The 25627-nt window shown below is 36.2% G+C and overlaps 2 protein-coding genes across 2 annotated transcripts in view; one reads left to right on the plus strand and one right to left on the minus strand.

Moving 5' to 3' along the window:
- Positions 1-13809, minus strand: part of LOC121367420 (acylamino-acid-releasing enzyme-like) — a 40006-nt gene extending 26197 nt beyond the window's left edge. The window contains exons 1-8 of the mRNA XM_041491575.1: positions 13756-13809; positions 4428-4648; positions 3976-4069; positions 3079-3157; positions 2335-2483; positions 1612-1749; positions 697-788; positions 363-403 (exon numbers count right to left, since the gene is read on the minus strand). Coding sequence (XP_041347509.1) covers positions 363-403; positions 697-788; positions 1612-1749; positions 2335-2483; positions 3079-3157; positions 3976-4069; positions 4428-4648; positions 13756-13770 — 829 coding nt within the window. The 5' untranslated portion in view covers positions 13771-13809. The remainder of the gene's footprint in view (positions 1-362; positions 404-696; positions 789-1611; positions 1750-2334; positions 2484-3078; positions 3158-3975; positions 4070-4427; positions 4649-13755) is intronic.
- A 32-nt stretch (positions 13810-13841) lies between these two features.
- LOC121367421 (39S ribosomal protein L42, mitochondrial-like) lies at positions 13842-24793 on the plus strand. The gene is made up of 6 exons (XM_041491576.1): positions 13842-13955; positions 15741-15783; positions 16225-16309; positions 17094-17126; positions 18603-18724; positions 24680-24793. Exons 1-6 carry the CDS (start codon positions 13883-13885, stop codon positions 24732-24734), a joined length of 411 nt encoding a protein of 136 aa, XP_041347510.1. The 5' UTR covers positions 13842-13882; the 3' UTR covers positions 24735-24793.
- Positions 24794-25627: the final 834 nt, after the last annotated feature.

The following is a 25627-nucleotide window of genomic DNA, read 5'->3' on the forward strand; positions in this document are numbered from 1 at the left end:
TGAGTAAACAAAGTCCCTCCTAGTCCTCCCGTTTGGTGATCAGATGTTGAACAGTACTAACACACATACCTCAAATTCAAGAAAACGTAATTCTACTCAACAGGGGGTTATGCTCCACCCTAAAAATTAAGTGTGTAGCATACAAATACAATAAAATATTTAGTGGAGAACATGTAATGTGTTGATTGGCTTGATGTTTTAAGAGAAATGTATAAATATATAATACTCTTAAGTGCCCTTTTTAAACTCTGCACCCCTCCCTAGGAAACCTTGCACCAGCATTTGCTCAATATTATTCAAAGAAATATGTTGATCAAATGTTACACTAAAAACACATAAATCTACCTAATTTAACAACTTACTGCATGTGGCTGACTGAATATCAAGGTAGTAAACGACACTCCTGCAAGATTAAATGATAATAGTAACAATAAATGTATTATCTGATTCAGTTTATGTGTTAAAACATTCTACAACATTGTCATAATATAAATTACAAATACAGGTATCTGCATTATTTTTTTTTAGGAGAAAACGGCGTAAATATTTTTGTTCTCAGATTAGTTTCCACACTACCCCAGTTCAATGCTGTTGTGCTCTTTACTTTAGTCACCTATTTCAGAAAGAAAGGCAAAGAGAACAAATAGCACAAAAGAGAAGAAGAAGAAGAAAGACAACTCTACTAATGAGTTTTACCTCTTGTTGTAGCAATACTTTAGACCCAGTCTGAATGGTGTATGTGCTAATCCAACAAACACGATGCCAGCATCATCCGGACCCCACACTGCCTGAATAGAAGGACATGAATGTTCATGTACACTGTATTTAAATTGTGAAAAACAACTACAACATTGTGCCTTAAGACTTTTGGCCTACACAAATGTACGATCTTAAAGACTGATTGAAATATATTTTAACCAACACACATTGTAATTGTTGGAAGAAACAAAACAATGAAATTTAAAAATTGTTTTGTTTAACAACACCACTAGAGCATATTGATTTATAAATCATCGGCTACATTTGGTAATTTTGACACATAAAGTTAAAAAGGAAACCCACTATATTGTTCCATTAGTAGCAAAGGATCTTTTATATCCACCATCCCATAGACAGGATAGCACATACCACAGACTTTGATATACCATTTGTGGACAAAACAATGAAGTCAATGACAGATCTAGGAAATTTGGAAAGATGAAAGTGATCATACTTTTGATTTTGAGTGACTGCGCTCCTGAATGCCATCAATTCAAGATGGCAACTGTGTTTAAACAAAACACCCTATCCCTCTAATAAAAATTAGTTTGAGGTATGCAATTTTTCACTCCTGGGTGTTTTTTTTAAAGTTTCAGTGATGCCTTTAAAAATTTCTTCCTTTGATGGACGATTTTAATTTTTCATGCGATAGTATATTTTCAGGATATTCCATAAAAATAATGGGGTGGGATGGGGGAACCCAATATACTCACACGAGTCCATCATCAAACTTAGTATACAGAAAGTGTGTTACAAATGGAAAAATTACATGAAATAACAACCCCCATGCTTTTGCTACTTCCCAATCCGCTAACTACAACTCATGTAAACAACATCAAACTCCGGTCTCACCTGTCCGGGCGACACATCCTCAGGAACATTCTCCATCACGCTGACTGTTCCACTGTCCACGTCGAGAATGCAGACAGCCGGGACCGACTTGCCCACCAGCTGCTCACCCCAGTCCTCATGAACCATGTACTTATCTCCCTTTACGTACAAAGAGTACAAAGAATGTTTGAAATGATCAATTATTTTGTTTAGCTGAATTGTATTGCTAAATGGCATTTACTGCTATTTTTTAACAATTAATATTACAGAAAATGAGGTAAACTAGCTATATGACTATAAAATATTATTATGATTTATGCATTCATCCAAGAAAATTTATATATTTTTAATGGATTGCTGATCTGACAACATGCATTTCAGAACCTTGTGATTTAAGTGAAAATGGTTTTCTGCAGGATTACAGAAAAAAGTTAACAGTCTTACCAAGGCAACACAGGCACTCAATTAACAATACTGGTGAAAACTATTCAGTAATCATAAATAGGACCATATTTAAAATGTTTAACTTTGATCATTCTTCAAGGACAGTTCCAAAAAGTATCATAGGTGAGGGTGGAGGGTATTATCTATTAGGTCTGCTTTAAGTGTACTTAATACATACAAAATTATTGAATTGCATACTGAAGATCATCGGTACTGGGAGTACGGCCATGCCTTTTCACATCGTGATGGTTCCTGATATCTATGCAAAAACTTAAAATAAACCTAAAATAAAAAACCTACTGGTACTGGTTTTTCTTCATCCTTTGTTTTATACTCATCTTCCTTTTCTTCCTTTATCTCAAAGAAGCTCTCAGTTTTGGGTCGTTTTTTCTCTGCGATGTACACAAGGTGGCCTTCAGATGCTGACCACTCCATAGAGCCAAATTCACCTGTTTCAATGTAACCATTTGTTAAAGGTGTGTATGGCCAAGAAAATCTATTTTCAATTAAATTAATGTGTCTTCAATAACATGTCAGCACATTTTTAAATGCAGCTGCAGTGGAACAACTGAAAACCAGATCCTTGGTAAACTGAAATTCCCATAAAATCAGACATTTTTCACAATCCTTTTTTAAATATCTGCACACTTCTCTAATGGTTTTACTGTATATGTATTTGGCGTCTAAAGTACATGTATGGTTATTGCAACATTTGGTTAGATACTATATTTAATATAATTTCCTACAGACATGACAATGCATACCTATAATATAGCAGTCATCAGACAATAGGTGGGACATGAAAAAGCATGACATGTCTACTGATATGGTGGGGGGGGGGGGGGGGGGTCAAGGCTACAGACAATTGCAGATTAACCAATATCCCATTCAGGTTTATTTTTCTTGACATCGGTTTACAGATAATGAAAATCATTGGACAAATAAGCAATTAATGAAGTGTATCTGTCTAAAACCTGCAAGTACAAACTCTCCGATTGGTCAGAATTTTATTACTGGCATTCTCATCTGTCAACAATTGCTTACCATCGTTTTCATAAATTTCCCCATGTTTATCCAGCACTTTTATATCCACCGTTTTCAGTTTCCTGTCTTTAGACCAAATCTACAAGAACAATGTACACATGAAATTCTAAAAGATTCTAAAAGATTATTATTCTCAATGAGAGACTATTTTAATTTCTTTTTAATCATCTGCTAAATGGCATTCTCAGCATGTATTACACATGTATACAAAATATCACAGGTAGGGTTATTTCATTTTAAACAAAATTCTAAATCTTTACAAACTGTTATTGACAGAGTAGATAAAAGTTGAAAAAGTTAATAGAAATGTATATATAATTTTTTTTAAACTATGCTTATTTGGCACCTAACTACATGTTTGGTAATTTTGATAAAGCCGAATTTCTAAACACGGCTGTGTGACTTTTAATTATTTTCCAAATACAAATATGAGACCACCTTTGTATAATATTTGACCTGATGGATGTAGCCTTTTAGCTATCCAATCATTGCCAAATGCTGCGGTTTTTAAATATAGACTCAAGCAATATTTGTTAAAATAATATCATTCATATACATATTTTATGCCATGTATGTATTTTCTATTTGTTCATAAATGTATGTATTATTTGTATTGTTTGTACCCTAGGGCCTCAGGGAAAATTAGCGTTTTTTTTTAACTGAGTTACTCTCACTAAATAAAGAATTTATTATTATTATTATTTTAATCACAACTACGGAAAATCATTTCTGAGGTTCATCTTCATTAATTTCATAAAGAGTTTTTAACATCTCCTTCATGATTGATAAAATAATCAAAATGTCAATACTAGTTTCTCTTATTTTATGAATTACAGTTTAGAAAGAAACATGAAAAATTGACTGTACATGTAAATAAACAGATGACCACAGGAATACCTCAATAAATTGTTTCTCTTCTTCGTCTTTCTTGATTTTCAGTTTCTTCACGATAGCTCGGAGAGATCCTGAAGGCGACTCCTTGTCCCAAATCCTGTTGAAACCAATGTAACAAATCAATTAACCTCCACTCAGGAGATTCGAGCTATGAACTCAGTCACTCTACCAACTGAGCTAATATGAGCCAATGGAATCATAAACATCTAGGTACATGTGTATTTTGGTAGTCTATTTCATAATCTTAATTAAGCTTCCAACCCAACATCAGAGATTCACAGAAACATTAAATCCTGCTAAATTCTCAGAGTGAGAACCATCAGTGGCTTGCTCATTGGTTTCCTCATTGCATGCCATAGTTTAGGCCAGAGAGCCCATATGGCTCACTGATGACTAGCCAGTGGTTGTGGCTTTCAGTCTCAAACAAAATTAAAATAATCAACAGACCAGCTTACACATTCTCAATGGTGACTGGTGATGATGTGGCCACAACCTTTAACTCGTCCTTCTCAGCTTGCAGAAAGTGAGTTCTTGTAAAACTGGTTTTCTTGGTCTGTTCAAGATCACGCTGTGACCAGCAACTGTTGATGATGTTGGAACAGGCGTTACTGAATGTGGCCGATGTAACTTGTGGAAAACTGGCAAGATACCTGAACACATTCACAATATCTGCTGCCTGGAAATAGATTTTAATGAAGCATTGAAACCGAATCTTGTTTAATAATATTTTAGAGCTACACATACTTGCATGATCAGATTAATCAAGGCTCATAATTTGGAAGTAAAGAATCATTAGTATCTTAACTCTCATGCGTATGTACTAAAAACATATGTGTTAAACTCACTAGAGTCCTCTCAAGAATTGATATACGGTTGGAACAGTTAGACAGTTAAATAACATAAGGTTATTATGTAATGTTACTTACAGTATGAAATGTTATTGTATTTCTATTCCATTCAAATTACTTCCATTGTAACACATGATCGAACAATATGACTAGATGGCAGAGGCTCATCCAATACAGATTTTCATTGCACGCAATTTGTCCAATAAAATTACTTATTGTAAATGCAGGGCTAGCTCTAGCATTCGACAAATTTGCCAATTGCGAATTTTTAAAACAATTGGCAAATTTGATTTTAATATAGCAAAATTATTCTTATGTAATAATTGATATTATTTGGGAAAATATCCCACTTTTTACTATTTTCTAAGTGTTATAGATAATTTGGCGAAACTTCGTGCACACTCAGAGCTAGCCCTGAAACAACATTGTATAATAACCGTATATTATTGGATTAGTTCATGTTGAGCCATCAATAATAATAACAATAATAATAATAATAATAATAATCTTTATTTAAAGAAGGTTACACAAATAGTAGTGCACTAATCTCCCTTGTGGCCTTCTGTCTATTAAGCATTAAAAATTATTACTCTACATATAATGAAATAAACAATGTATTAAAAAAAAAAAACATAATTATCCTTCATTAAATGCATCGAAACCATGATGCATACATAATTAATACAATTGTTTTTTACATATACAAACAAATGTTATCGCAACTTGATATAATCATAAATAAATAGAATTTAAACATACACTGATGATACAGACTTCTGAGTAAAGATTTTACTAAACATTTTCAAGAGCCAGTGTTGAACTTATGAATTTTTTATATTGTCTTTTTTTAATAGAATCTGGGATTGTATTCCATGTTTCAACACTGGAATATCTGAAGGAGTGTTTATACAATTCAGTGTTGGGTCTTGGCAATACAAGATTATTATGCGTTGCTGATCTCAGGTTATATTTATTTGAGCCTGATGATGGCATGAAATAATCACTTATATATATGCAGGTGTCAGATTGTTCAACGCCGTATATACTAATACTAATTGTTAGGATATATGGGGTTAATCATTGTTAGAATATATGGGGTTAACTTTAAATTCGTAGTTCAAGTTCAAGGGGGTAAATTAAGCCATATAAAATAGTTTCTACTTGGGAGGGGAGATACTGGTCCGGATGTGTGTAATTAACAAACCCGTGTCTCTCTCAGTGCTGAGATAAGAGCGTTTATGTTTAATTGTTGGCACCAGGGAGGAAGGGCTAACCTTGTCAGCACACATTAATTTGCATACTGTTTTTCTTTGCTTGTTTTATATATTGCTGTAGTTAGAAATAAAATCAGTTTTCACTTGGTCTCTTTGGTTGTCTGATGGTGTCAGATGGGTAGTGATCTTAGAAATTAACAACTGGGGGCTCGTCCGGGATTGTATAGTGAAAACTCACCCGTTAAATTCTAAGAACTACGTTGTGCAAGATGTCAGATGTTGGTGCTGAAGAAATGCAGGCTGATCAAGAATTGGTTGAACTTTTGGAAATGGACAAACAAAAACTAACAAAGAAACAATTACAGAAAGTACATGACAAAGAAGTAGAAATGGCTCGAATGAAATTTCAACTGGAAATGGAGAAGTTAAGAATGGAAAGAGAAAGAGAGAAGGAAGAAATGAATTTTAGGATAAAAGAACTTGAATTAGACAATGCTAAACAAATTAAAAATTTGGAAGTGGAATTACAGAAATCAAAAGATACACAGGAGTTAAAATGTTCGAGTTTGTCCATGAAAGTGAAAATGCAACCGTTTGATGTGGAAAAGGAAGATATTTTAACATATCTATCCGAGTTTGAGGCTGTGGCCCAACAAGCCGGGTGGGATGATAAGGTTAAAGTGCTGCAGCTAAGAACCTTATTACCCGGTGTTGCACGAGAAGTAGCATGCGAATCAAGCCAGGACTTTAAGGGTCTGAAGAGGGCGTTGGTTACCAGGTTTGGACGGCGACCGGCGGACTACTTTGTTTTGCTTGATCAAATCAAGCGGAAGGGGAAAGAGACATACAGGGGATTGAACTCTCGTATACGGATGTACGTGGAGAGGTTTCTCGATGATAAAGATCCAACTGACCAGCTGTGTGAAGCTTTCTTTCTAAAAGCGTTACCTCCAGCACAAGCACAGTGGATTGTGAGAAACAAAGGTTCAGGCAGTGTAGTGGAAGCGGCGGAAGATTACGTAGAATCAGACACTACAATCAGAGAAAACCGAGATCAGCATGATGGAAGGAATCATTCAAGACAAATAAAACCAGATATCAAGTGTTTTATATGTCACAAACAGGGTCATCTGGCACGCCACTGTAGAAAACGATACAGTGACAGCCGAAATCAAGCGACTTTCTTTATCCAAAATCACCAGACAAATAAGCTAATCTACCTACCTGGAAAGGTGAATGGAAAAAACATTTCATTTGTTAAGGACACAGGATGTGAACTAACTTTAATAAAGGCAAAGTTTGTTCCCCCAAGCTGCATTCTAGAGGGACAGAGCACAGTGCTGTATACAGCAGTAGGGCAACCATTCAATGCCAAACTTGCTGTTGTGGAGATAGACACTCCATTTTACTCTGGACATGGACAGGTTGGTGGTGTGCCGGGTTTGGTTGAAGATGCTTTACTTGGAATCGATATCATTGACAGAAAAGCCAAAGTTAATGCAGTGACAAGAGCCCAAGCTCAAGCAGAAGAAATACTTGAATTCCCTCAGGTACAAAAACAAATGGCTGAAACATCAGAAATAAATGAGAATATCCTGCCAAATGCTGAGACATTAGCGACCCAACAACGGGAAGATGAAACACTGAACAAGATTCGAGAAACTGCTCTGAAGACAGAAGAAGAAGCAAGATCTGAATCCAGTGCTTTCTTCTGGGAAGACTCAATTCTTTATCGTCACTGGAGAACCAAAGATAATTCCAAAGAAGGAAAGCAATTAGTTGTTCCACAGTCTATGAGAAAGAAGATATTAGAACTGGCTCATGACAGACCACTAGCTGGACATCTTAGTGTTGAAAAAACCAAACAGAGAATCATGGCAAGGTTCTATTGGCCTGGAGTACTCAAAGAGGTTGCTGGACACTGTAAAACGTGCGACGTCTGCCAGAAGTTTGCCAAAAAGAAACCAGGCGAAATCGCGCCAATGCGGACAGTACCAAAAGTCACTGAACCTTTCAGAAAAATATCCATGGATATTGTCGGTCCACTGGCCAGAACAAAGAAAGGTAACAAGTTTATTTTAACCATTGTAGATGAAGCCACACGTTATCCAGAGGCCTTTGCTCTGAAGTCAATTGAAGCAGAGGTGATTGCTGATAAACTGATTGAAATGTTTAGCAGGACAGGTGTACCTGAGGTAATCTTGACGGACCAAGGCTCGAACTTCACAAGTACATTGATGAAGAAGTTATATGAGATTCTTGGAGTCAAGGGTGTGACAACATCGCCGTATAATCCCAAGGCGAATGGTGTTGTTGAACGTTTTAATGGAACTTTAAAAGCAATGCTGAAAAAGTTATCCATGAGTGGTAGTGATGACTGGGATGTTCTGTTGCCATATACATTATTTGCGTACAGAGAGGTACCACATCAGGAGACCGGGTTTGCACCATTTGAGCTTTTGTATGGATGGCCTGTTCGTGGACCTCTGGATCTTGTATATGAAGCCATGACGGGACAGTCTGAAAATGGTCAGACATTGTTGGATCACATTACTAAGGTCAGGGAACGCCTGGCACTAGTTACCAGTGTGGTTGAGAAAAACTTGACAAGACGACATGAGTATACCAAGGCATGGTATGACAGAAAAAAACAGGCCAAGGAACAGAAGTTTTGGCCTGGTGACCAGGTACTGGTTTTGTTGCCGTCCAGTTCAAAGAAGATGCTTGCACAATGGCAGGGTCCGTTCAGAGTGGTAAAGCAAGTGTCTGATGTCAATTATTCAGTTCAAGTTGGCGGTCGTCGAGTATGTGTTGTATATCACATCAATTTGTTGAGAAAATATCATCCCAGAACTATCATGTATGTTGGTGCACATAATGATACTGAAGAAGAGGAATCGAGTGGATTTATCTTTCCTGATGACACTGAGTCTTACCGAGATGTCAGAATCAATCCGGTGCTGTCACAAGAACAAAAAGAACAACTGCGAGCAATCTGTGAAGAATTCTCAGATGTACTGACTTCAAAGCCTGGCTGTACAGACTTGATAGAACATGATATCAAGTTGACATCTGATACCACTATCTGTCAAGCGCCTTACAGAATTCCCCATTCTAAGTTGGGTGAAGTCAAGAATGCCATTGATGATCTACTAAAGCAAGGGCTGATCAAAGTGTCAAGAAGTCCATATTCGTTTCCAGTCGTTCTTGTGCGAAAGCCTGACAAGACACTAAGAATTTGTATCAATTACAAGAAGCTAAATGACATTACAGTATTTGACAGTTACCCCATGCCAAGGATTGATGAAACAATCGAAGCTGTGGGGAGATCCAACTTCATCAGCCGACTTGATCTGACCAAGGGGTACTATCAAATACCTCTCTCCAAATCAGCACAAGAGAAGAGTGCATTTACTACACCATTTGGGCTCTACGAGTTTACTGTTATGCCTTTTGGAATGAAAACAGCACCAGCATGTTTTGCTCGATTGATGAAATTGGCATTGGGATCGGTGAGAGATGTAGAAACGTATTTCGATGATGTCATAATCCACAGTATGGAGTGGAAGGACCATGTGGAAAGCCTTCGGGAGGTTTTCCATAACCTTCGGAAAGCTAAGCTGACAGTTAGACCATCAAAATGTGAGCTGGGAGCATCCGAAACTAAGGTACTTGGACATATTGTTGGACAAGGTCAGGTAAAGCCAAATCCTGACAAGGTTAGTGTCATGAAAGAATATCCACTGCCCATCACAAAGAAAGATATCAGAAGGTTTTTGGGAATGACATCCTACTACCGGAAATTCATCAAAAACTTCGCCAAAATTTCCGCTAGTTTGACTGATTTGTTGAGAAAGAATTGCCCAAACAAAGTTCATTGGACTGATAAAAGTGTACAAGATTTCAGAGCACTGAAAGACGCATTGACCAATGCACCTGTGTTGATCAATCCAGACTTCAGTAAGAAATTTGTGTTGCAGACTGATGCAAGTGATCATGCTCTTGGAGTTGTATTGTGTCAAATCCAAGCAGGTGAGGAACACCCAGTGGCATTTATGTCCAGGAAGTTATTGCCACGAGAGCGAAACTACGCCACAATTGAGAAGGAGTGTTTGGCAATTGTATGGGGAGTAGAATCCCCATCATACTACTTGGCGGGAACACCATTTACCATCCAAACTGACCACAATCCGCTTGTGTGGTTAAACAACTTGAAGGCGAAGAATCAGCACTTGTTAAGATGGTCACTGATCCTGCAAGCATACGAGTTCATCATAGAATACAAGAAAGGAACTGATAATGGAAATGCAGACAGTCTGTCAAGAATCTACTAGTTGTGAAAAGTGTTGACTATCCCGCATGTGAAAAGTGTTAACTATCCAGCATGTGAAATGTTTGACAGTCTAGCATGTGAAAAGGAAAATAATGAACAGTGATAAACAATATTTTCAATTGGAGATGTATTAGACAATGGATAAGTAAGTGTAATTCTATAAAATGATTATAGGGTGAGTACCAATTTACTTAAAAATAAAGGTACATTTTATTGGCGTTAACTTCTGAAGAGAAGTTTACGTTTTATTGGTGGAGGTGTTAGGATATATGGGGTTAATCATTGTTAGAATATATGGGGTTAACTTTAAATTCGTAGTTCAAGTTCAAGGGGGTAAATTAAGCCATATAAAATAGTTTCTACTTGGGAGGGGAGATACTGGTCCGGATGTGTGTAATTAACAAACCCGTGTCTCTCTCAGTGCTGAGATAAGAGCGTTTATGTTTAATTGTTGGCACCAGGGAGGAAGGGCTAACCTTGTCAGCACACATTAATTTGCATACTGTTTTTCTTTGCTTGTTTTATATATTGCTGTAGTTAGAAATAAAATCAGTTTTCACTTGGTCTCTTTGGTTGTCTGATGGTGTCAGATGGGTAGTGATCTTAGAAATTAACAATATACTAATACTAATGTACCCGTATGGTATGTGCACCTATAATCAAAAAGCAACTACTGTAATTCCTTGAGGAGATCTACTGAAGGATTAGCCTAATCATTCTTTTTTGTAGCTTCATTAATCTGTCAACATATGTTTTATTGCAGCGACCCCATGATAATGACCCATAATCAAATATGGGAAGAATATATGCATTATAGAATAGAGATTTTGATTCTGGGGTGAGAAAATTGCTAATTCGTCTCAAAAGAGCCAGTTTAGATGAAACTTGTGTGAACAAATGTGATCAACTTGTGTTTTCCTGCTAAGATTTTGATCAACACAGAGTCCTAAATGTTTTTGACAATGAGCAGGTGATATAGGGTTATTATTGATACTTAGTTGCAACTGACCAGTTTGGCCCAATTTTTTCTGTGTACCAATTAACATACATGTAGTTTTAGATGGGCTTATAGACATTATTATTGATGCACCAAGAGTTCATGGCATCTGAGTTTGTTTGTAACATACCCTCTATAACAGACAAATGTTTCTGTGTGAATTATCGTAATTAACTCAATGTTGCATTAAGTAGAGACCGCACCGGAAAACTGGTAGTGCCACTCACATCTGTTACACCATTGCTGAATGCAAGGTTTGAAAAGCACATGTTAGTTAACGTCTATAAAACATTTATTGTTTAATATTGGAAGAATACCAGTACTTGTAACAGGTATAAAATACATTGATAAAACTTTATAACAAATATAGAACTTGTTTTACTTGCCATTTTACGTTTTATTCAGTGTCAAAGTGAAAAAGTAGCGATATTGCATTTAATTATTGAAAAATAGTGTTGTTGTCGTTATTGCAAGTATTTATTTTTGTGAGGTAATTAAATTTAATTTATTACTCTTGCAGTACATGACAAAATTTAGATGTTTTGATTTATTGCATAACTGTGATCGCCCGTTAACAACATCTTCCTGTTTGTCTGTTTACTACAATCCACGATGGCGGATATTTGTTTACATTTTCAATGATTTGTTATTATGAATACATTTATTGTGGCCCTGACACATCTGTTGTTAGGGAATCACATAAAAATAATCCCTATAACCACATCTTTATAATTAACGGATGTAGGACAAAATGTCACTGGAAAAAATGTCAAGTCAAAATATCAACTATTAATATTAGTATTAAAGTGGAAGGAAGGAAATGTTTTATTTAACGACACACTCAACACATTTTATTTATGGTTATATGGCATCAGACATATGGTTAAGAACCCCACAGATATTGTGAGAGGAAACCCGCTGTCGCCACTTCATGGGTTACTCTTTTTCGATTAGCATCAATGGATCTTTTATATGCACCATCCCACCGACAGGATAGTACACACCACAGCCTTTGTTACACCAGTTGTGGAGCACTGGCTGTAATCAATTAAAGTGGACCCAGGTAAAAATGTCAACTTTGACATTATACTTAATGTGTAAAAAAAAAAATATTTAAATCCTAACCATGTATTCTACGACTTTTCGTTTCACCAATTAAACCACTGTTTGCACACCTTTGACAATGACAGCACTAAATGTGTCTATAATTGTCTCAATAACACAGCATGGGTGATGTAATTTTTTTTAATGCCACTGACTTATTTTTTAAAAATCAAAGACAGGCTGGCTAATAAGCCATACAAATAACAATGAAGCATTCTCTCTAATTATTCCAAATTTTCTAATTATGAAGAATCTCAATTTCCCAAAACCTAACATACATCTGTTATCTCTCTTGCTCTGTCCTTTTCCTCTCTCCCTCCTCTCTCACTGTCTCTCTGTCTCACTTCTCTCTTGTCTCTATCTCTCATATAACACACACACACAAGTTGACATTTTGACAGAGATACAACATTAATGGTACACATTTTGTCCTCTTACATATTGACCATTGACCTGTATATCACTTTTTCCATGGCCGACTGATGCTCTTTACTCTGTACAATTGAATGCTGTGATAATGCGGGTAATGAATGAGGACTTATATGTAGCACATGACGATGATGGTAATGTTCATTTGTAATGCACAAATGAGTTTTATTACATTCCACAAGGTGTATGATATATGCTTATGCAACAAAAATTGCCATTTTCTTATGTTGAACCCTTTTTGGGAGTGGATGGGTATTATAATGACCAATTAGTTGATTATACTGATTATATTAATGGTACTGAAGTTATTTTATTTGAAAATAATGAATACATTCCTACAATTTTGAGTGTGCCAAACTTTTTTTTTTTTTTTTTTTTTTTTTTTTTGCAAAACGGAGTTACCTACCCTGATTAAAAAAAAATTATTTTGGGGGTCAGGGCTAATTGCTTTTTTTTTTTTTAATTCTTTTAAAGGTATTTCTTCAGTATAGCAAACAATCAATATCATTCTTGTCATATTTAAAAAGTGTCCGCGGTCCCTACATTAAGAATCACAAATGACATAGTGCTAAGGTATATAACTAACCCTAACCCTAAAATAAAAATATGTTTAAAGTTTGCAAGGGGTGGAAATAAGAAAGACTATTAAGCGCCTTTTGATACCATCACGCTTGTCGATGGTACATTTTGGTTCTTTTTACTTCACTGTGTTCAACGTGGCCGACTATGCTGTTCCTTTGGAAATAATACAGATTTTTCTGCTGACATAGTTCGTTTTAATAAGAGTTAATAAATGTCAATGGTTTTTAGACTAATAGTGATCATAATGACAAAGAAGCGCTGTTAAATATAGCATACCTTCTTTAAAACCATACTGAACTTTAACCTGTCAATCTACTAGATCTGTCCTCGATTACCAGACCACTTGATAAGTTGTTATACATTTTGTCATCTACGATTAGCATTATCGAGATTAACAAATAAAATGGCCGCCCCCATGGTGTCTTTGGGGAGATTGATTTTGTCAAATTTTGTAAAGATATGCACGAACACGCATGGTAATAGCAAAATATATAGTTTATGAATTTGGTGTGTAATTCTGTTTGAAAACATAGATTTCGTGTCTAAGATCTTTCATTGTTTGTTGCTATGATCGTCCGATTTCCTCACTGGTCTTATGAATCCCCGAAACGAAACGTCTAACCTTGAAAACCTTCTTCTTTTTTTTAAACATGTACCATTAAATAAAGATCTCTGCCCACCCTATCTTTCTAGCTATATAAGAGTCCCACATGTATAAGTTTCATTCATTATATAACTAAGGGGGAACAGGTGGAACTCTTTCTGTATACAATAAATAATATATTAAGGTCGCTGATTGCACTACAGGTCATGCGCCAGTTCCAGGGACCGTATTTTCGAAGCAATCTTAGCCTACGAAATCGTAAAATCATCGTAAGCTATGATGTCACTATGGCGTGTGCTGTAGTGGCGTCACACCCTACGATGTTTTTACGATTTCGTAGGGCTAAGATGGCTTCGAAAATATGGGCCCAGATCACTTAAAAAAAAAAGTGAATTCTTTCAACATGCACGCGTATGACTTTAAAAGAAATGCTCGGTAATAAAGACGATCAACCATATTAATAAACACAGGGTTGAAAATTTAGCGCTATTGTCTAAGGGCGACTAACAATTTTATAAAGATAGTCCGTTGGGCGACCATTGATTTTAGGGTCTGGCAAGTGTGGTGCCAGTTAAAAATGAAATGCACTGAATCGAATGTGATAAAACATAGCGTGTCTGTGCTGGCGCAAACTACAGATCTGGTAGCAGACGACATAGATCATGAAATAAGAACAGATCAGATCTAAAGGCTTGACACAAAGACTTGCACAATGACATAACCATACAAAGATTACTGTACTAAACAATAAGTACGTTTTTAAGCTTTGTATGATAAAAACAAAAATACATTGTATATTTTGGTAAAATGTTTGTTTTGCATTTTTTCACAGATTTATTTTGTTTTTGATATTTATTGTATTAGTAGCCTACTACTGAGGCATTTACAATATCCTAATTAAACGCACATGTGTGCATGGACCAACACAAATACACACAAACACATGCACACAGACACACACAATCAAATGAGCATTTCACAAAATAGTGGATGATTCCATGGATCTCTATCTAGCGCCTCACTTATAGGACAGCCACTCACGAGGTCATCCTTTACTTGAAATTTCATCCCTTTTGCAGTGCCACAAAGAGGACTGCCACTGCCAGATTAGTGTACTAAAGCACCTTTAGTATCTTTATACTGCATTATATTTTACTTTAGAGACAATGAGAGATGAAATAAACTTTGTGGCGATGCAAGAGGGGGTAACATTTCCAGTAAAGGCTTTCCTCGAGAGTGGCTGGCCTCATATAGACTAAGTATGCACACATGTGCGTTTAATTTGGATATTGTAAATGCTGCAGTAGTAGGCTACTAATGAAATAAATATCGAAAGGAAAATAAATCTGTGACATAAAACCCCCACCAAAAAAACATTTTACCAAAATATGCGATGTATCATATTACAAAGAATAAAAACGTACTTATTGTTTATTATGATCAGTAATTTTTGGACGGGTATGTCATGTAAGTCTTGGTGTCACTAGATCTGATCTGTTGTTATTTCATGCAGATCGCTTAAACTTAAAACAATACTGACAACAACAGTAAAATTGATGGTCATCCAACAGACTAAATTTGTAAAATTCTTAGTCTCCCTTAGCCATTAAAGGTTGCCATGGTTTATCTTTAACAGTTTTCTTTTGTTTTCCCACAGGTTCCTCTTGCTGCAGAATAGTAAGACAGGCCAGCAGCTACAGGTACATGTTTTTAATTACATGTAACTATTGGTTATTTGATTGTAGAACTTTTGTTTAATGTGAACAGATATAATGTCGCATAATGTGTAATATACTAAACAGTAATGTATGTTGTTGAACATTGTTTTTCCATTGTTAAACCATGGTTTAAATATATGTTTTGGGGTTGTTGTTTTTTTCAAACTTAAAGTTCCTGTCATTTGATTTTTATTTAGACATATACATAGTACTTAGTTGTATTTATGTTGGATCTTGGTTTGCGATGTATAAAAATATGTATATGTACCCCCATATTAAAACTGGTCCAGATCACTAATCTTTAAAAAAAAAGTGAAGCGATCTTTAAAAAAAAAAAAGTGTTGCAACTTGTATACATGACTCTTAATGGTTCATGTAGTTTTTCATCTGTTATATATGTAACATTGTTTTGATTTTTTAAAGAGTTCCACAAGTCGGTTTGTCACCTGATGGCAGTACTGTGGTGTGCTGGCATCCAGAACCAGACTTCCCATATGAACACACACAGGTAATATGGTATATATTTGTTTTCCATCCATCAGTCTGTCCATCTGTTCTATCTGCCTGTTGGTCTATCAGTTTCAGCCACCAATTCATCTATCTTTTTAACTACCTATCAGTTTACCCACTGATGCACTATCCATCCATCTACTCATCTGTCTCTAACTCCTTTGAGATAGCTGGAGGTGTATCTAAGAGTTTTTTCATAATTTTGCCTAAAAACAAATTTTGGGTGTTGATATGAAAATTTTCATAATATTATTCTGCAACAATACAGTGTGCGATTTTGAGGAGAGTCCGGGAGCCTGAAGCTCGCAAAAATCATATAGAACTCTCTAACTTGGCTCGTAAAAATTATTTTTACAAATTACATTGATTCTTCGAAATGACACTGTCAACATATATCTCAAAATCCTGGGAAACCAGTCTTGAACAGCGATCTTTTCCATGGTTTCATGCTAAACATTTAGTGTGTCTTCTTGCTTGCTGGGTTAGTGGTGGGCTCTAAAGATTTGCAAACAGGGAGACCTGATGACACTTAAATTTTTAAAACCAAAATTTTACACTGCAATATGATGTAGCAAATGTTACAAATGAATTCAATTGTATCTCCTGTGTAGGTTGGTTAACTGTGTTTTTATGTGTGTTATGTCTTATTCAGGGTTTATAGTGTACAATGTTATTTTGTTTTGAATACCAAAGTGATGTTGACAAACCAAAATACATTCATGTATAGTAGTACCCAGTATTTAATGAGCTTATGTGATCAAGTTGTTTGTTTGTTTCCACAGCCGCTGCCAAGAAATCAACGGGAAATGGCAGAGGTAAGGGAAAGCAGATAAGAAAGTTACTGTGAAACCTATTAATCTGAACAGTGGGGGCATTTTGTGGTGCTCATACTATCAGTTACTATAGATATTTTGCACTACTGTTTTTGGCTAAAGATTTGTCTCCCTTGAATCCAATTGTTTAAATCCAAGCAGATAATAGATATTTTTTCTTTGAAAAAATAAAAATAAAAAATCCTGCAAATTGTTGTTTAATGATATCGTGTCAAATGAAGTTAATTGATTGTTCCTCCTTTTTAACACTGATTTGGATAAAGACTGGATTAATGAAACAGTTTTAGAAGTAATAATTTCATTTGCTCATTTGATTGTGCCTCTGATTATTGGTATCCAGATTATAAAGTCTCATAGTAGTTGTTAACTTGTAGAAGATATTATGTTCCAGCATTACATCATTGTTTTTAGGTTGGCATTGTAGCACATGCATCTCAAATAAATAAGAGTAGTATATAATTGAAAGGTGAAAAAAACCCTTCAAAACTTGCTGTCTTTATATTTGAATTTTAAGGACTATTTTTGAAAATTAACAAAGCAGAAAGTTAGAGGAATAATGAGTGGTTTGCTTAGTTTCCGTATATCTTAAAATAAAGAAAATTTTAAGACTAATAAATCCACTACCACTTGGTTATTTCACTTGGACATAGACTTGATAATGACTAGACATTCTAGACCGTATTATCTTCTGTTTAGAAGCCACCAGCATATAATTACAGTCATCTTTTTTGTTGTCTCTTGTTGGTGGTTTGTACTGTTAAAGGGGCGTCTTCATTACACGATTAGTCGTAAATTGTCTACATTCATGTTTTCTTTATTTCAGTGGAAATTTGTGTGCACTTACATTTTTTGCAAAATATTTTTAAATTGACTAGTTTTGTTTGACATTATGGAATCTTATGACGTAACATCTTCCCACACCCACGTATGACGTAACATCTTCCCACACCCACAATTCGAATCGTTACGACAAATTGCATAGTGCGACAATTTGCACAATGAGAACACCACTTTAGACTCTATTGCACAGACATTTGATAAAGCTTTATTATATATTTGAGGATTGTTCATACAAATATCAGAGATGGGTTCTTTTTGTTAAGAAATAATAGACAATCCATATAATAAAATTGCTCATACCCCGATAAACCTAAAAGAAATAACACATTTTTTATAATAAAATTTGAAAGATATTGTTACTCAAAATACAAGATCATATTCTAATTTGAATTCTTTTTTTCGTTTCTTTTTATGTTCTTGAACAATAACGTTCAGTAATATTAAGTACATGTACTGATATAAAGTGACATCATCAAATGTGACATTAGTTTTACATTGACCAAGAAATTAACAAACATTAGTTGCTATGGCTGGACTAATGGGTTGCTTTTAAATTGTTACAATGTAATGATGATGATGTAAATTTCATTATCAATTGACCAATGGTGTTGTTTCCAGGGTGATTCTGTTCTCAAAGTCCAGTATCTGGTGGAGGAGCAAATCAAGTACCGATCGTCAGGGCCGACAGACAAGGAATTATCCAACATGTTCTTCACCACTAAACATCGGTGGTATCCTAAGTAAGTTGTCTTAACACCAAACCACAAAACATCGGTTGTATCCTAAGTAAGTTGTCTTAACACCAAACCACAAAACATCGGTGGTATCCTAAGTAAGTTGTCTTAACACCAAACCACAAAATATCGGTAGTATTCTAAGTAAGTAGTCTTTAAACCAAACCACAAAACATCAGTGGTATCCTAAGTAATCTTTACACCAAACCACAAAACATCAGTGGTATCCTAAGTACCATATACGCAAATATTTTCGCGGCTAAAATAATTCGTGATCAGGCTTTCATTTTACATTTTCGCGAGGAATTATTTTCGTGACTGTGTCCCCCGATAATAAAATAAAAATTACCCATATTTCATTTGCCAAACTGTTTTCAATGACGATTTCACGCACATACTTGAACATGTTCACCATGCTGTCAGCAAGACCATTACCATTACTAATATTTATTTACATGCTCATATACCACTAGAGTTTCGAGCATGTCTGTCCCGGGCCCGATAGCCAGTGAGACGTCAATGTTGTATGTACCGTATATCTTCGCCTATAAGTCGAATTTTTTTCACCCAAAAATTATTTTATAACTTGGGCGGTCGACTTATAAGAGGGTAAAAAAATTTCACCCCAAAATATTACCGTTTTGGGGATTATTTTACAAGTTTTATTGTTGAAGTATGCCATGTATTTATACTCAAATATGTTAATTTAACACATTTATTTTTTATAACCTTTTTTGGGGGGCATTACAACGGTTTTGGTAATGCAAAAAGGCGTGAGATCTCACTCACATGCCAAGACAACAGTCCACTTAGTTAAAATAACAGTCATCTCTAATAGCAAAAATGTAAACAATACTAACTACCTGTTGCCTGAGTTTATTTTGAAATCTGGTCACTGGCATTAATAGTTGTTCAAACAATGTTTTGTCGGTGATTAACTTCATGAATATTACTGAGCTTTCCCTTAAAACAGCTTAGACTGATCTCTACAGTTCACTAGAGCAATAGGGACATACATCATTTGGTACAAAACCAGTGTATTTTCCAGAGTTATCCTCCTTACATGTATTAATATGGCGGCAAAACATGTGATTAACTGATACTTTCAGTTTTATCGTAGTGATCTGTTGTCAGTGTTTATAAATAAAGTTGTTGTCTGTGCACAAAACCATGCTGTACAGTGCCATACGGTAACAGCCAAACAGCTTTCACTATCTACTAAGGGAATGTTTCGTTTTGATGCTATGTAGTTTGATTGCAATGTACAAAACGTGAAAACCGAAGTTTGTAAAATAATTTTCTTTTGTTCAAATATTGTACATTATTGTTCTCATGTGCTGAAAATAAGAAATACGTCAATATTTATAAGTTGTTTTTCATGGGTCGACTTATAAACGGGTCAATAAAAAAATAAGGTTTCAGGGGTTCGACTTATAGCCGAGATCGACTTACAGGCGAAGATATACGGTATGTCTGATAAGACTATTGTCATGTTATCGATGGAACACGCACATGCGATACAGAACATTGAAAAACGCAAATATTATAAGAAATAACTTTTCATTATTGATGATACTCACAAACTTCCATTTAAGGTTACAAAGAAAACAAACAAAACTGAGATTACGTAACAACTGACTTGCACCCAAATGTGGGTCATTTGGATCAAATCCATTTGACCAGGCAGGTTTTTCAAAATCACGTGACCTTGCGGACTTCTGACTGCTTGATTCTGATATGGGTTGGGTGTGTAGAGATAAGACTATATATTATAACGTAAATAATAATATACCAAATCAGAAATAAGTTCGCGCGTAATTAAATTCGCGGTGCTAACAACGTGTTTGCGATTTTCGCGGTATATTTTATTCGCGAACATATTTGCGTATACGGTAAGTAGTCTTTATTTACACCAAACCACAAAACATCAGTGGTATCCTAAGTAAGTAGTCTTTACACCAAACCACAAAACATCGGTGGTATCCTAAGTAGTCTTTACACCAAACCACAAAACATCAGTGGTATCCTAAGTAAGTAGTCTTTACACCAAACCACAAAACATCGGTGGTATCCTAAGTAGTCTTTACACCAAACCACAAAACATCAGTGGTATCCTAAGTAAGTAGTCTTTACACCAAACCACAAAACATCAGTGGTATCCTAAGTAGTCTTTACACCAAACCACAAAACATCGGTGGTATCCTAAGTAGTCTTTACACCAAACCACAAAACATCAGTGGTATCCTAAGTAAGTAGTCTTTACACCAAACCACAAAACATCAGTGGTATCCTAAGTAAGTTGTCTTAACACCAAACCACAAAACATCAGTGGTATCCTAAGTAGTCTTTACACCAAACCACAAAACATCAGTGGTATCCTAAGTAAGTAGTCTTTACACCAAACCACAAAACATCAGTGGTATCCTAAGTAAGTTGTCTTAACACCAAACCACAAAACATCAGTGGTATCCTAAGTAAGTAGTCTTTACACCAAACCACAAAACATCAGTGGTATCCTAAGTAGTCTTTACACCAAACCACAAAACATCGGTGGTATCCTAAGTAGTCTTTACACCAAACCACAAAACATCAGTGGTATCCTAAGTAAGTAGTCTTTACACCAAACCATAAAACATCAGTGGTATCCTAAGTAAGTAGTCTTTACACCAAACCACAAAACAGTGGTATCCTAAGTAGTCTTAACACCAAACCACAAAACATCAGTGGTATCCTAAGTAAGTAGTCTTTACACCAAACCACAAAACATCAGTGGTATCCTAAGTAAGTTGTCTTAACACCAAACCACAAAACATCAGTGGTATTCTAAGTAAGTAGTCTTTACACCAAACCACAAAACATCAGTGGTATCCTAAGTAAGTAGTCTTTACACCAAACCACAAAACATCAGTGGTATCCTAAGTAAGTAGTCTTTACACCAAACCACAAAACATCAGTGGTATCCTAAGTAAGTAGTCTTTACACCAAACCACAAAACATCAGTGGTATCCTAAGTAAGTAGTCTTTACACCAAACCACAAAACATCAGTGGTATCCTAAGTAAGTTGTCTTAACACCAAACCACAAAACATCAGTGGTATCCTAAGTAAGTAGTCTTTACACCAAACCACAAAACATCAGTGGTATCCTAAGTAAGTAGTCTTTACACCAAACCACAAAACATCAGTGGTATCCTAAGTAAGTTGTCTTAACACCAAACCACAAAACATCAGTGGTATCCTAAGTAAGTAGTCTTTATACCAAACCACAAAACAGTGGTATCCTAAGTAGTCTTTACACCAAACCACAAAACATCAGTGGTATCTTAAGTAAGTAGTCTTTAAACAAAGTCCACAGCATTTTGTATTCAGGGCTAAAAACTAATTTAGATTTGTAGAATTCAGTATTATTTGTCTTACTCAGAATGGACATTACAATTCATCTAAATACTTGGGTGCAGTTATTAGTCTCCTACTGGTCCAACCGGAAGGGACTATAGGTTTCATCTCTGTCCTGTCTGTCTCTCGTCTCTCTTTCTGTCCCACATATAGTTTCTCAGATATATTTTTTCACAATGCCTCAAGATATTTGACTTTCATGGGGATTTACCCATGGCCAGATCACATTTGACTTTATTGGGAATTGATCTGTTTTGAAGAGTTATGGACCTTGAACATAGGAAATTAAAACTTTGTGGGCCTGGTAAGGGACCTGTATTGCTTTAGCAGTACTCTCAGAATACTTGTTAGTTACCTACTGGTTCAACCGGAGGGGACTGTAGGTTTGATCTCCGTCCTGTCTGTCTGTCCTTCTGTCTTCAAGATGTTTGTTTTAGAATGTCTCGAGATATTGAGATGAAATTTTATGTATAGCTTTATCATGTACAGTTACAGATTAAGTTTGACTTTCATGGCGATTTACCAATTTTTGACAGAGTTATAGCCCTTGAATTTAAGAGATATAATTTGTTTTCCAGACTGTTTTTTTTAGAAAGCCTTGAGATATTAACTGAAATTTTGTGTATAGCTTTATTATGTACTGTTACAGATTAATTTTTAACTTTCATGGTAATTTGCCCATTTTTGACAGTTATGGCACTTGACTTAGGAGACATGAAAATATGTATTCCGGTCTTCTGTTTTGCAATGCCTGAAATGACATTTTGTATATACTACTCAAAAGAATTTAAGGGTCAAAAATTTATAACCAAATAAGTTTCAGAGTGTATTAGATTGATGATGTAAACTACACCAAATTTTTTATTTATTGTTCCATATTTACAAAAAAAACACAAATAAACGTCACTGTTTACAAGAAAGTCACATAACATGCTGTCAAAGTTGAAGGTTGTCAAACATGGATTTTACACATTAGAACATTCGTTTAATAGTGTGTGAATCCACCCCTGGCGCGAATACACTCGACACATCGTTGCCTCATGCTGTTGATCAGACGTCTGAAGAACTCTTGGGGAATGGCCTGCCACTCTGCCATAAGAAGTTGACCCAGATCATGAAGGTTGGCCAGAGGGGCATGGTTATCCCGAACTCTCCTGCCTAATTCGTCCCAGGCGTTCTCTATTGGGGCCAAGTCAGGCGAATATGCTGGCCAATCCATCCTGGCGATACCTTGTTGTCTGAGAAAGTCCGTTACCACCCTGGCGCGGTGGGGTCTGGCATTGTCATCCTGCAGAACTGCCACGCCGCCAATCTGCTGAAGGCCTGGGAGAACCAACGGCCGGATAATCTCATTCAGATAGCGGATTCCATTCAGATTGCCATCCACCACATATAGGGGGGGTCCTGTGGTGGATAGAGATGCCGCCCCACACCATGACGCTGCCACCACCGAACCGGTGACGTTGTCCAACGTTAACGTCAGCGAAGCGCTCCCCAGGACGTCTGTAGACATGAACCCGACCGTCGTTGAACTGGAGACTAAACCTGGACTCATCAGTGAACATCACTCGACCCCACTGAACACGTTGCCACCGCAGATGAAGCGTGCACCAGTGACGTCTGGCCGTTCTGTGGCGTGGTAGGAGTGGTGGTCGAACAGTCTGGCGACGGCAGCGTAGATTATTGGCTCTCAGACGATTGCGTATGGTTTGATCAGACACTCGAGTTCCAGTCGCAGTCCGCAGATTGTCACGTAATTGGCGTGCAGTGGTTGTGCATTGACGTAGAGCCATATTGGTGATGTAGCGGTCCTCTCTATCTGTAGTGCTTCAGGGTCTTCCCGAACGTGGACGATTTCGAACAGAATTCGTTGCTTGGTACCGTTGCCACAGTCGGCCAACGACACTCTGACTGACACCAAGTCTCAGAGCAACATTTCTTTGCGTATTGCCATCCTGAAGCCAAGCAATAGCCCTTCCTCGATCTTCGATAGTCAGTTGAAGTCGTACCATTGTCGAATTTGGAGTGTGCACCGTACACGAACGCAAGCTCCAATTATACGGAAATTCAGCATTGGGAACATGGAATACACGTGCAAAGCGTGCAAATGAAGCGCTTTGTGAAAAAGCAAGTTATGGGCACTTAGCAGACCTTTCGCTTTCGCCCTAATTTACGTGCAAATGTAAGCATGTTTTCGCCATTAGAACTAGTCGACAGTGTAAATGACAGTGGATTTTAATTCATTTATGGGTTGCTTAGACCCACTTTCGTCAAAATGGAACAATACCATGCGTGACATTATAGTCTAGCTAATATAATTGACATTCAGAAAATAATGTCAAAAATATCGTCTGACCCTTAAATTCTTTTGAGTAGTATATATAGTTGTATCATGTACTGTTACTGATCAAGTTTCACTTTTATGGTGATTTACCAACTTTTCACAGACATTTGACTCTTGAATTTAAGAGATACGAAAAATTGTTCGGTCAGATAGGGGACATGTATTGCTTTAGCAGTACTCTCAAAATGCTTGTTTATTTTGCTTTTACATTTTATATTTCAGGCCTGAAAAGAAGTACAAGAAACTGACACCCCCAAAAGACAGAGATCACATTTGAAGACTCTTAACTGTTTGTTGTTGTTTGTGTGTAAAATAAAGTTGTAATTAGTATAAAAATAAATTGTTCATGTTACTGTTTTGTCAGGCACATACAAATACAATGTTATACAATATATAGAAGTAACAAATGTACTTTATTGTATACACTAGTATCATTCTGCAGTAGTGCCTAGAGTGGAAAATCTAATAATTCTGTATCCCCATCAGCCCAAAATGGTGCCTAATGTGGGGCTTCTATTGATGATAAATGTGGAACACTGAACACCAAATGTATAAAAACAACCACACTGCCCACTGAAATGGTATAAACATGGGTTTTTGTGTAATACTCTGTACTCCAATAGAAAAAAAAGCAAATGATTGCAAGACATTGCCAGTAGCAACACTTACTACAAACATGATCAGGGGTGCAGAAAGTACGCTCGCCAAATGAGAGTAAAAATTCTGACGGACGAGTTAAAAAATGCAACTACCAGTCCGGTGGGCGATCTGTCTTTTTTATTTTGTTTGCCACGTGATGTTGATCACTTGCCAGGTGTTCTTAATGTTTTGTCGATATATGTATATATATCATTTGAAGTGAAGACACTGTATATTATAATAATATTAATAATGTATTACTCTATAGACCGGCAGACTAGTAAAAAGTATTGCGGGCTAGTAAATTTTAGTTGGTTCTGGTCCGGAGGGCTAGTGAAATATGTTCCATTTCTGCACCCCTGGCATAGACCGTGTTAAAATGGTAGCCGTGCAGTGGGTTGTAGGATCGAGAACACTCATTGGACTCCTTTATTGGCTTTTAATCCCAACTTGTACTCATTATCTGGTGTATCGAAATCCATGGTTTGTTATGTCCTCTGTTGAAGCATACACATAAAATCCCTCGATATT

The sequence above is a fragment of the Gigantopelta aegis genome, chromosome 3, assembly GCF_016097555.1.
Source record: "Gigantopelta aegis isolate Gae_Host chromosome 3, Gae_host_genome, whole genome shotgun sequence".
Classification (NCBI taxonomy): Eukaryota; Metazoa; Mollusca; class Gastropoda; order Neomphalida; family Peltospiridae; genus Gigantopelta; species Gigantopelta aegis.